Source organism: Microchirus variegatus, assembly GCF_963457635.1.
Source record: "Microchirus variegatus genome assembly, chromosome: 2".
Taxonomy (NCBI): Eukaryota; Metazoa; Chordata; class Actinopteri; order Pleuronectiformes; family Soleidae; genus Microchirus; species Microchirus variegatus.
In genome coordinates this window covers 27,895,748-27,909,098 of record NC_139803.1, presented here as the reverse complement: position 1 = coordinate 27,909,098, position 13,351 = coordinate 27,895,748, and the positions used below count along the sequence as shown (strand labels likewise).

General features: G+C 38.6%; 1 protein-coding gene across 1 annotated transcript in view; it reads left to right on the top strand.

The window, feature by feature from the left end:
* The window catches only part of LOC310944836 (pyruvate carboxylase, mitochondrial-like), a 314,316-nt gene that overhangs the window by 249,035 nt on the left and 51,930 nt on the right, over positions 1 to 13,351 (top strand). The window contains exons 16-19 of the mRNA XM_083910674.1: positions 2,245 to 2,401; positions 5,027 to 5,267; positions 7,557 to 7,724; positions 9,714 to 9,795. Of these exons, the coding sequence (XP_083766800.1) occupies positions 2,245 to 2,401; positions 5,027 to 5,267; positions 7,557 to 7,724; positions 9,714 to 9,795 (648 nt within the window). The remainder of the gene's footprint in view (positions 1 to 2,244; positions 2,402 to 5,026; positions 5,268 to 7,556; positions 7,725 to 9,713; positions 9,796 to 13,351) is intronic.

Below are 13,351 nucleotides of genomic sequence, written 5' to 3'. Positions count from 1 at the left end.
GGATGGGAAAGGGGCGTTCCTTAGGTATACAAGTTTAGCTCTCGCCATGCTCTGGGTCTTTCTTCATCTTCGACCACTCGTGTGTGGATTGAAGCAAATAAAACATTGTCGGCCAGACAATTTCCGCAACAAAGACAACATAAAAATTGATCTGCAGGATAAAGAGTCAGATGCATCATTGCTAATATTGGACATGCAAAAAAAAATGCTGATATCTGCTAAGAATGTGCTTATATTAATTACATTTTAGATATGAATCATTTATATGTATCATGTGCTTTCCTTTGTGGACCCAAGATTTTCAAGTGGACTTTTTTTTTTCCACCGGGGGGATTTGGATAAAGAGTTTGCCAATACATGACTGAGCAGACTGTTTTGTCATCGAGTTTTATGTGAAATCTACTCTCATCCTAACACACCATGTACTCCCACACCTATTCAAGGAGACAGCTTCCCCCCCAAAATAAGTCATTTTTCTCTCCTCTATCTTTATAATGTTACACAAGCTGGCAAAAAACATTGCCAGCAACAAGTAGTGGTTGTGAAAAAAAAAGAGTTATCTATCTATCCATCTGACTTGTTTCAGTACATCCTCATGACAGATTGGATGTTGCCTGTTCTCCAGGCTACAGCAGTGCCTGCACCTAATGTCCTGCAAGTGGGACCAGCTGTCGGTCTTCATTCCCGTTATCAAATTATTCCAGTAAATTCTGCTCTGCCGTATGAATTCCTCACTCAGCATTGCAGTTTCATACGAAACATTGATACTAATGTTTGACATCAGATATGATTGCTTTGAATCGATGCTTAAAGAGTTCCTGAGGTGGACTGAAATCCATATCAGAGAAATTCAAATTCAAAAACAAGATTCTTTTTTAATGCCATCTCTGCTTCTCCGACAATAAGGAAAGTGCTCGGTATTCTCTGCGTGTCTAAATATCTGAGTGCTGAGGAATGAAATGTAATGACAACACTGTTGGATCAGCAGAAACCCACTAGAAGCTTCAATATTTCTCGCTGATATGATAAACGGGTTTGCGATTTGCTAATCTACTATTATACGGAATGGAAAAAGAGAGATTGCTATCACAACACATTTTATACTTTAAAGTAACTTTAAAACGGCAGTAGACAACTTTTTTATCCTTACATTATGTTCTTATCCCAAAGGTTAGTGATTATAGTAATTTTCATCATAACCTTTCTCTCAATGATTATAAAATACCATCATGCCTCTGGTGCTTGTGTTAGTGTTATCTATTAGTGTGTATGTGTGTGTGTATGCTGTGTTTTGTTACCTCTTTAGGACTTTTTCTGTCATTAACACTGACCTTGTCGGGACCGGTAGTCCTCAAGGAGACCGAAATCTGATCCTGATGAGGCAGAACCTAATTTCTGAGGAATGGGTTAATTTTAGGGCTAAGATTTGGATTGTGGTGGGGTTAAGGCGTTACCTGGTTACTAGTGCAGTGCCGGTAGGAAGTATGTATTCCTATAGTGGGAGCTGAAGAAGATTTTTCAGTTATGGTAATGCATGATGCAACGTAAAGGCTAACATAATACAAACCCTGTGCAACCTCATTAGGCACAATCAAATATGCCTTGTAAAGAGAATTATAGCATCGCTAGCTTACCGAAAAACTGCTCAGCGAAAACTGAAAATCAAGGATGCAAACCAGGGCCGCAAACCATCAGGGCCATGCTCAACCCATATCCAAACTTTCAGGGCGATTTGACTAACCGTCAGCAAGATATTCCCGTCACAGACAGACGGACACACAGACACAACTTGCTTTATAGACAGATGTTCAAAGTTACTGATAATGCTGTGGTTAGACAATGAGATTCCTCGCTGTGCTAACCTCTTTGCGTGGGGGGACCTAAATCTGTTTACACAGTCACATTATGGGGACTTGTCTTCCATAGGGCCAACAAGTCCCCATAACATTAATTATTACATTTTAAGGTAAATACATGTTGCATGGTTAGAATGAGTTTAGGGTTAGGCTTGGTTTTAGGGTTAGATTTAGGTTTGGGTTAAGGGGTTAGGGGACACATCATTATATTATGTGCTATAAGTGTCCTCACTAAGAACCCGGTACAAGAATATGTGTGTGGGTAAAGTTTGAAATATAAGTTTTGTGCCTAAAGTTTAGATCAAAGTTAGGATGACAGATGAGGTCTGTGATGATGTCTGATTGATCTACCACCCGTCTATGTTTGTTCCGATGTGTATCATATTAGGTGCTACCTTTGACGTGGCCATGCGCTTCCTGTACGAGTGCCCATGGAAGAGGCTCCAGGAGCTGAGAGCTTTGATCCCAAATGTCCCTTTCCAGATGCTGCTGAGAGGAGCCAACGCCGTGGGCTACACCAACTACCCCGATAACGCCGTTTTCAAGTGAGTCACTCATACATCACACATTTTAGCCTTCAATCGAATGTTTACGTGTCAGTTAACGACCAGAGTCTTACAATGGGCATTCATGACTAAATCCAAACCCCGTCATAAACTCCATGTTCTGTTTAGTTTGTATTCCACGTGGCAATTTTTCTGCTGGGTTGTCGGAACAAGATTTCCCCCAAAAAAACAGCTGCTGCTCCTCATGCTTCATTGTCTGCCAACTGGTTTGTTTCCATGGAAACAACATGAGTGACCATCAACTTTATACATAATTCAGTTTCCTCCTGTGAGCTCATCAAGGCATTTTACATAATTGAAGTTTCAAGCAACCCTTGAATAATCACATACTCAATCGGAATAAAAACTGGAGACAGTTACTAACGACATAGATACTGTGGTATCTATATCTATATCAGGGAAATGTTTTCTGTATTTAGATTTTTAATTCAGTTCATTCTTATTTTAATATGTATGCACATCAGTTACACGATCATATTGGCTCTTGTCTAGTCTTAATCCCACATGCTGGGCATTATTCCATGCAAGATTAACCAATCAATCCATGTTAATCCTTTGGAAATGTTTTTTTTTGGTCTTACCTTTCCTCTGAGCCTTTTCCCTTCTTCTCAGTTTAAGCAACTTCTTCAGAATTTTAACTTAAAAAGAGCTTGACATGAAAAACATGATTATTATTAGGTCTGCAATTTACAGTTAATTTCATCACAGATTAACCTATTTATTATTTTATGTGTATATATGTATGTATATGTTTATACTGTATGCATCTATTTCACCATACATCTATATATGAGTCCACTTGATGTTTTGTCTCTTGACCCATTCTATTTTAAACAAACAGATTTACAGAGGGTTCATATATCTTCCTGTTTTCAGAGCTTTCAACCCAACCTTTTTTTCCCAGTTCCCAGCAGATGGAGATTCTCCGTTTCATAAAGCGTCATGACTTTTGATTGCATTATTCTCTTCCCGTGCTCTCCTGTATCTTATAAATCAAACTCTATGAGTTTCCTTCTAAATATATCCACATGCATACACAGTGAGAGGTGTACACAAGTCGCACACACCCGTTTTTATCATGTCAAGTCGGTTGCGTGTCGCTCAGTGGGTTGATTCGCATGCGTGCGCACACTCCTAACACTTTTTATTTTTTTTAATTTTTATTAACAAGTGAATTCATAAGTTGTCTCAATTGTGTGGGTGACTCATGTATACTCAAGTACCTGCAGTCAGTTCCACACAAAACTCAAGGACACACACATACTGTAGATAGATAGATAGATAGATAGATAGATAGATAGATAGATAGATAGATAGATAGATAGATAGATAGATAGATAGATAGATAGATAGATAGATAGATAGATAGATAGATAGATAGATAGATAGATAGATAGATAGATAGATAGATAGATAGTGTTTCTCCTCACCTCAGGAACATTAGTAGTGACTTTGTGACTAATGCAGCTTCTATTGCCACTAAATCTCTCTCTCTCACACACATTCAAAGATCACTGATTCCCCCTGTGTTTGTATCGCTTCTGCTTTCAGATATTTATTTTTTTTATCCGTCCTCTTATAAATCTGCCTCCATTCATCTCTGTGTATTACACACTTCTTTCCCTTTCTTGACTTCCTTTTCTGCACCGACTGCTCTTCATCACCGCCCTCACTCTGTGTCCCGTAGGGGCAGTGCCACTGAAAATTTGCACAACTGTGATTAATGGCTTTGATCGGTTTGCTCAGCCCCCCTCCCCCTCCTCTCCTTCCTCTCCATCCTCCTCTCACTCCTGTCACTCTTCTCAGCTCTGGCGATTTTAGTGTGGTAGCCCACGGCCGAGTGGCCAGAGCGTTTCTAATAACCGAATCAAATCAAAGTCTAATTTCATTCCATTTCATTGATTTAAAGTGGTTTCACATGGTCACAATACTGTATACTCAGCAAGAAAAAAATCATCTCAAATACCTGGGGAATTGAAAGGGTCATATGATTGCTAACTACATCTACTTGAAGGAAGTGAATAGTGATCACTTCAGCTCTGTGTCCAGTATGTAGGACAGTACAAGTGTCTTGGTGTCAAACAATTTCCACTAGACAGCACTCGGATGCATCGTAGCACTAAATAAATACCGGATATGCAGATGTTGCATCGCTAATCCTCTGGTGGAACATGAGGAGTGTCTGTTTATTTACCAAAACGAAAGCTCCGCGTGTCGAAATATTACATTTGCAGAAACACCGCTCTCACCCCAGTTATGAAAAATCTGATTAAGATACAAGGGCGAAGGAGGGATTTACCGCTAGCAGCTCGGATAATGAGGCTGGGTATGTGCTTCTCCAGAGTTATTGTGGGCTCCTGCAGGCTGTGTAAAACCCACTTTTCATGGAAATAGTGCAAAAATTGTATTAACACAGGTACAGCAATATTTATGAGTGGTGATATTGAGATGGATATAAACGGTTTATACCAAACCTCGTGCTATTATCTGGAATGCGGCGCACAAAGAAAAACTCATAAATGTGATCATATTGCAGCGTTTCCCTGGCTTTGAATATATTTTGAATGAAATGTTGATTAACAACGCACCCCCGTCCTCTTCCAGGTTCTGCGAGGTGGCCAAAGAGAACGGCATGGACATCTTCCGTGTTTTCGATTCCCTTAACTACCTGCCAAACATGCTGTTGGGGATGGAGGCGGTCGGATCGGCAGGTGGCGTAGTGGAGGCCGCCATCTCATACACGGGCGACGTGTCTGACCCCATGAGACAGAAGTACTCCATGGACTACTATTTGAAACTGGCTGACGAGCTCGTCAAAGCCGGAACCCACATCCTCTGTATTAAGGTGAGAAGACAAATCACCAAGATGGAGTGCTTCAAGTAGTTGCCTATTCAGAGTGCCACAACAAGCACTTTGTTAATCTGAAGAGTCTTTTTATGTGTCTCTGAGTGGAAATCCCTGCTATCAAAACAGTGAAAACAGCTTGTTGGCAAGTAGTAGGTTATTTCAGGTTTGTATGTATGTATGCAGGAGCTGCATTGATAAAATAAGCCTAATGGTCTTTCCAGTTTATTGGATTTGCTTAGACTAGTGTGTACAGTTGGATGAATGAGTATAGATTTGTCAATAGAGGGCACTAGTTAGAAAACTCCTGACAGCCAAGGGCCGCAGGTCACCTAACGATAAAGTCAATGCCTTTTCCTGTCTGTGTCCATTGGCTCACGATCCGTCCCAGGGTGAGACACAAATTGGAAAATTCTGACAAACTTGTTTTATTTGTAAACTAATAGTAATGTTAGCACGCTGCTGTGTGTGGGTAAATTCAACTCTCAATCTGTGTTAAATCTTTTTAAAGATCCCATATTATGCAAAATCAACTTTTTACTCATTTAAATCCTTATATTTGGGACTCTGGATGTCCTGTTTTTTCTGTGTGGAAAAAAGATGACTCACTCATGTTTTTGTGGTCCTCCTCAGTCTAAGTACAGGAGATAAAACACGTGATGTTGACTTCTGCGCTCATTGGAACATCAGAATGTGCTAAATTCCTGGAATTGTTGTCTCGTGGTGTTCCGCTTTGTCCGTAAAACATGCGAGAGTGCTGGTGAGGGCAACGGTATCCGAAAACCAGAAGTCCGCGAAAAAGTTATATTCTTGGCTCCACAGTGCAGCACAGAGTTCACAGAGTTCTACACAAACTTCCAGCCTCGGAGGATTTATCTGTCCAGTGGATACATGTTATATATGACGGCAATGTGCCTGCTAGAGCCTGCAAATGATCTTTTCCAAATGCTAACTGCTGTTAGCTCCCAGTAGCCTCTGAGGCTGATGTCATTTCCTGTCCCTTAAGTTTCATTTTACTTTTCTTTTTTTCTATTTCTTTTTAAGAGATACTATTAGAGCGTTCTGAACAGGGCTGTTTTGGCAGGGTGATTGAACTGCTGTGGTGCTTCATCCTTATGGTATTTTGACCAAAGCATGTCACAGACATGTTCATTAGGACACCAGGGAACTAGTTTAACTTGGAGAAATGGGGTATAATATGACCCCTTTAAATCTGCAACATGTACCGCTGCTACTAATTCTGTTGGTGTTGTGACGTTGGGTTTACCAATAACCAATAACCTCACCAATGTGTCATGTCAGAAAACACCCTCATGTATTATGACACTGAAGTTAACTGTTGAACACAGATGAGTTTTTTTTTTTTTTTTTGGTTTGCTGCTGTTGAAATCATTTGTGTTCTTCAGCTGCTAATCTAAACAAATAGACTGATACGGCACACGGTTTAATTAATTCCTTTATTCAGGCATGAAAAAATATTTTCCGACGTGGAGAGATAAACTCTAGCTCTACCGCAGTTTGAACCACAACACGCAGTGGTGTCAATTTCACAGAAAGCTTCCACAGTTAATGAGGTGAAGTTTAAAAAAAAAAAAGAAAATGAGCATGCACTATAACTTGAGGGAATACAAGGCTCTTCAAAGGGAGCACAGCTAAACATCGCCGCTCTGCCTGCAAACGTCTGTTAATATTAGTCAAGATTTAAAGATTATAATCACCCTTGCAAGAATGTGAAACCTTCTTGTGTTTTGTTAGTTAATCTTTGCTTTATAAAATCTACAATAGTGTGACAAAAGGAATGGTTTTTGAATCAGATTAACGTTCTCTCTTTAGAATCGTGGTAGATGAGTACATACAAAAGTAAGTTCCTAAAAGCCGTTTTAAATTGACTTTAATTTTCAATAATCTGTGTTTATTTGGATTTAGTAGTCATTTATTCATGGAGGTAATCCATACCCTTCTTTTAACCTTCTTTCCCAGTCCTGGTGACTTTCAGGATTTCAGTGTTTGCTCCATTAAATTATCTAATTATATTTGTGACGTGCTCTATAGTTTTTATGAGCATCCTTCTTCACCCCAGTGCTGTGTGCACATTTTCCCTCTAATGAGGCAAAAGACAAGTAGTTTAAATTAATCTTGTGCCACTTGGTCCATTACTCTATATTCAATATTGTAATTGGGGAACGACTCTTATAACACATCAAGATTGTAGTCCCTTTGTTATTGAACTTATTTGATACCAAATATCTTGTGTTTCCTTCAGTTCTTTCTCTTCTCCTGTGTCCCCAGGATATGGCCGGGCTGCTGAAGCCAGAATCGAGCAAGCTTTTGATCGGCGCTCTGAGAGACCGTTTCCCAGATGTGCCCATCCATGTGCATTCACACGACACAGCTGGAGCTGGTGTCGCCGCCATGCTGGCCTGTGCTCAGGCTGGAGCTGATGTAGTCGATGTGGCCGTGAGTATTAACAATTCCTTGCGTTATGATGGCTGAATATGTATGTGTGTGAGTGGGTGCTTTGAGAGGTCATCAACACTAGAAAAACATTATATAAATTCAGATATTTACCATTATTATTGGGTGAAGGTGGCTTTAAACGTTGTGCTTTTGTTGTTATTGTGCTCTGAAACATAATTAACACCATTCGGAAAGGTAAATCATAAAACCTTAATGTTCAAATTAATATATTATGTTCAGCATACAGTGTGAGGCATAAAAAGCATCAACCAAATATGAATTTCATCCCAACTCCTGCACTTTGCATCATGAAATGTCACTGAAACAAAGACAGAAAAACGAATGGTTGAAGCCAATAACATTTCCCTCGCTGTGTTCACTGACGCATGGTGCCAGCACAGGCAGTTTCATTAAAACTGTTGGCTGCTATTTGCAGTTTTGTGCCACAGTTCCTCGTACCACTGAGTGGAACAAACAACTGACTGTCCACCGTGGATCAGACAAACCGAATAAATAAATAAATAAAAAAGAAAGCAATAAAATAATAAAATAATAATAAAGTAATAACGTGAATTAAAATTCAACCAGTCAAGATTCCTCAGACATGTGGAGTAATAAAAAACATGATGCTGGAATGCACTTGTGATGTAATGTTGTTTTTTGATAGTCTATTTTGACTCCAATATTAGTTCAAGAGAATTTTTTTCTCTTGACTTAATGGGATACTTCTATTTTTTTTAGAAAATGTGCTTCCCTCCCTGGGAAAAATCAGTTTTCCCTTATCCAAATGTGCCCTACTGTGAGTCAAATGACGCGTTTTGCATCACAGTAGGGCAAATTTTGAAAATGGAAAACAGATTTTTTTACAACTCAGTAAAAAACTGAGGGAGGGAAGCACATTTTCTAAAAAATACTACTGCTATTCTAGTAATACAAAGCCACATTCAAATCGGTGAAGTATCCCTTTAATAATAACTCATTTAATGAGTTGACATACATATTACATTACATATAATACATATAATGTTCTCGACTGTTTTGATCATCCTCACACACATTTACACATACTCACTACTAATAGATCATTTTAAACTAATCTATGATTTGATGTTTACTATGACAATAATTGTCAACATGATCATACTTACGATCATATGTTGACATGATCCACCTGGAGGAACAGCAGAATGACAGAACACCAAATAAAATGGACAAATCAAAGTTGAAATAAGTGTTGGAATTTTTCAGGATAATCTTAATATACAAGTGAAATTGGATGGACATAAATGGACATAAGTCCAGTTTTTAGTTATTTTAATATGGACTGAATATTTCAATAAATAGATCTTGTGAACATCACTAACATCTTCTTTTATTTAATAAAAATAAAATGAATAAAACGCACCGGCAGCTGTGTTTTCCCACTTCACACACAGGTTATTGTTAGTTAAGTTTTTGCAACGTTTACTAAACTCAAATTCAAAATACCGAGGTCTTTTAGGTTTCGTTTTCTCCGCCATTGTAGCTCAGACATAAATGGCAACCCGTGGTTGCACGGCAGCTGAGACTCAACTGACTGAAATGATGATGATGATGATGATTAACTTACATGACCTACATGTTTGTTTAGGAATATCTTTTTAAATATTCTCACCGATTTGCAGACTAGTAACGAGATTAGATTAGAGAAACTTCACTGATCCACTTATTTGCCACCAAACAACTCTTAGGTACAAAATTACAGACAATAACAGACACTATTGAATACATAAGTAGATAAATAATTAGTTTACAAGTTGATTCTTTTATTGACTGAAAAAAATATGGGTCCAAACACGACAAAAAAACAACTCCTCACATGATAAATCGGTTACTAAAAGAAAAAGTACATGGCACTTTATGTAGAATCAATCCATTAAGGTGTAATGTCATTTCACAATGATTAGGGCTTTTATTCAAACAACATTAATATTGATTGTCTCTCTGTAGGTGGACTCGATGGCGGGTATGACTTCACAGCCCAGCATGGGAGCCATTGTTGCCTGCACAAAGGGGACAGAGCTTGACACGGGTAAGTGAGCAGTGAAACACCACTGATTGTGTTTGTCATTGTTTTTAGTGAGTCATTTTGATCATAAACACACATTCCTGTTTTTGTTACTCTATCGCCCCCCATACTACAAATGTTTAAATGTATTTTCCATGTCTTAAATCTAACCCCAACCCTCTGTTGTTGTGAATTATTCAACATTGTGCCACATATCAGAATCAGTTAAATTACCAAGTATGTGCTGGTATATAAGGAATTCACTTTAGTATTTGATGCAGAACAAACACAGCAACAACAAAAAATAAACAGAATAAATATTTCAGAGGATGAGGACAGTTGAGTGGAAGAGCTGCTGGGTCTTTGTGTTGATCACACAGATGCTCTTTAAAAACGTCAGGTGTGCTGTGTTTATTCCAATATGTGAAGGATTCATTGCCTGGGTGAAAAAGTGTCTTCAGTCAAAAATGCTTGGCTCCTGCAAAAACAACAACAACAAATAACAATCCAATGAACACTGTATGATTTATACAAATTCAAAATGCCCGTTGAACCTGATAATGTAATCATTTCCACTTAATGTAATAATAATGTCCTAATAATTTCATTAAAAAAACAAACCAAAAATGAAACCTGATAATATGTTGTTACATAGTTTTTTGCAGAACCTGATCAGTTAATGCTGTAATAGCTGGACACCAGTTATTAGGACCAAATGTTGATGCTGTGTCTGCCACCATTGTTCTGCCTGTTTGTATTATTGTTATTGTTATATTATTGCCTTTAATCATCTGTCATAGCAGTCTATGGCAGCTGTTAGCTGGTGATAATTTGATTGTTCTTTTCACTTAGAGTCATTATCATTAAACCTGCTTAGAACTACACTACCGTTCAAAAGTTTGGGGTCACCTATACAAAAAAATATGTGTTTATCATTAAAAGTCACACTTTTATTCATCAAACAGTTGCAAAATGAATAGAACATATAGTCAAGACATTGACAAGATAAAAAATAATGATTTTTATTCAAAATAATAATTTTGCCCTTTCGTCAAAGAACCAGCAAAACTGTTTTCAGCTGTGCTAACATCATTGCTCAAGGGTTTTCTAATCATCCAATTGCCTTCTAACGAGTTTAGCAAACACAATGTACCATTAGAACACTGGAGAGATGGTTGCTGGAAATGTACATATTCCATTAAAAACCAGACCTTTGCAGCTAGAATAGTCGTTTACCACATTAACAATGTATAGAGTGTATTTCTGATTCATTTAATGTTATATTCATTGGAAAAAAGGGATTTTCCATCAAAAATAAGGAAATTTTTAAGTGACCCAAAACTTTTGAACAGTAGTGTATATATAAACTGGTCTCAATCAACCCTGGTGTCATTACCTTTGGCCTACCTGGCCCCCTCATAACTCTATTGTAAGTTTGTGGGAGCATATATATGTCTGCAAATAGCAAAGCAGCAGGGTAAACTTGGAGAATCAGTCTCTTGCCTACACAACTTCACCACTTGGACCCCAGTAATTCATGGCCTTCTTCTTCAGGGTCATCATCAGTTATGGTTTCCACACCTTCTATTCAGTTTCATTCAGTTGCGTGGGAGAAGAACCTTTCAATAAACATAGGAAAGGACACATCAACAATAGGAGAGGGGAAAAGGGAAAGCGGAGATGAATTCAGAATAGGAAAAAAAAAAAAAGTAATTCAAATACAAGGAAATAAAAAAAGAAAATCAGTGACACATCTATTCAACCATTCAATTTTCTTTTGTACCCCTGGCAATTAATCTGTTCACAAATGAGAATAAAGATTAAAAGGACTTGGGATCAATACAGCTTAAGGCAGAATGACGTATGAAAAAACTGTTTGCAAGAATTAGCAAAAAAAAAAAAAGTAAAGCTTAATATATAAAATACAATACAATAACATACAAATGAATACTTAGCAGTTGCATTGCAGAAAAGATTTGCAAGAGGTGTGAGCATTAATGTAATGCATTATGTTCTCAAGAGAGATCAGACTCAGTGAGGGTGTCTAATCTCCTTAATAAGGCCAGCAGCAAAACAAACATTAAAAAAATAAAATAATGCCAGCAGGAAAAAAATGAAATACGCCAGCAGCAAAATAGAAAAATCAAAAAAAATGAAAATAATGCCAGCATCAGTGTATATTAGATCACAGACTGTATAGTCTGAGATTCACTCTGCTCTTCAGCATACTCTCATGTACCACCTACATGCCAGGTATTACCAGCTGGCATACTGGGACACATTCCAATAGGCGTTGGTACAATCCTGTTTTGGCTTTGTCGTTACAGAGTGTTGAGTGTAGCTAGACTTAAATAAAGGTTTCAGAATAATAATAAATAAACGTTTCAGAATAAGGCTGCGGATAAAGGTCTGAATTTGAATGTGCTATAGTTGTACATAAAACATGGAGCATCACTGTTATGTCTTAACAATAATTATTTTCTCTGTCTGAAAAATGACTCCGTGTGTGTCAATTAGCTAATGAATAAATCACAAAGTGCATCACTAATTATGGTCAGAAAGAGCAACAATTACAACTTAGTGATAGTACAGTTCTTTGAGGATGCAAAACAGGGAGATGAGTCAAAATACATCTATAAATTATCAGCAGATTATAAGAATATTTATGCTTGTACAGTACATCATTACTATCTACCCCGTGAATTCTCACATGCCATTGTAGTTGCTGCGTATATTCCCCCGTCCGCTAACCCGACGTCGGCATGTGACGTCATCCACACTACAGTCGCTGGACTACAGACTGCGCACCCGAGTGCTCTCATAATAATCTCGGGTGACTTCAACCATGTTTCCATTAAAAAAACACTCCCGAAATTCACCCAGTATGTGACCTGTAAAACCAGAGAGGAGAAGACACTGGACCTGCTGTATGCTAATGTAAAGGACGCATACACCTCCACGTCTCTCCCCCCGCTGGGAAGATCAGATCACAACTTGGTGTTTCTCACCCCCTGCTATGTGCCTCTAGTGAAGAGGCTGCCTGTGACCACAAAGACAGTGAGGACATGGTCAGAGGACTGCTATGAGGCACTGCAGGGCTGTTTCGAGGTGACTGATTGGAATGTACTCTGTGAGCCACATGGAGAGGACATAGATGGGCTTACTGAGTGCATTACAGGCTATATCAATTTCTGTGTGGACAACATTGTCCCAGCAAGGACTGTGCACTGTTACCCAAACAACAAGCCCTGGGTAACAAAAGACATCAAAGCCATACTTAATCAGAAGAAGAGGGCTTTCAGAGGTGGGAACAGGGAGGAGCTGAGAGACATTCAGAGGGACCTGAATGATAAGATCAAAGTGGCTAAGGACAGTTACAGAAGGAAGCTGGAGAGGAAACTCCAGCTGAACAACACAAGGGAGGTCTGGAGTGGTATGAGGACCATCACTGGTTTCAGACCCGCTGGCAGTGGAGCTGATGGCAGCTTGGCTATGGCCAATGAGTTAAATCTATTCTTCAACAGGTTTGACACTGCTGCCCCAGCCCCTGCTGCTTCTCCTGTTGACTGTCTGCAGCCAC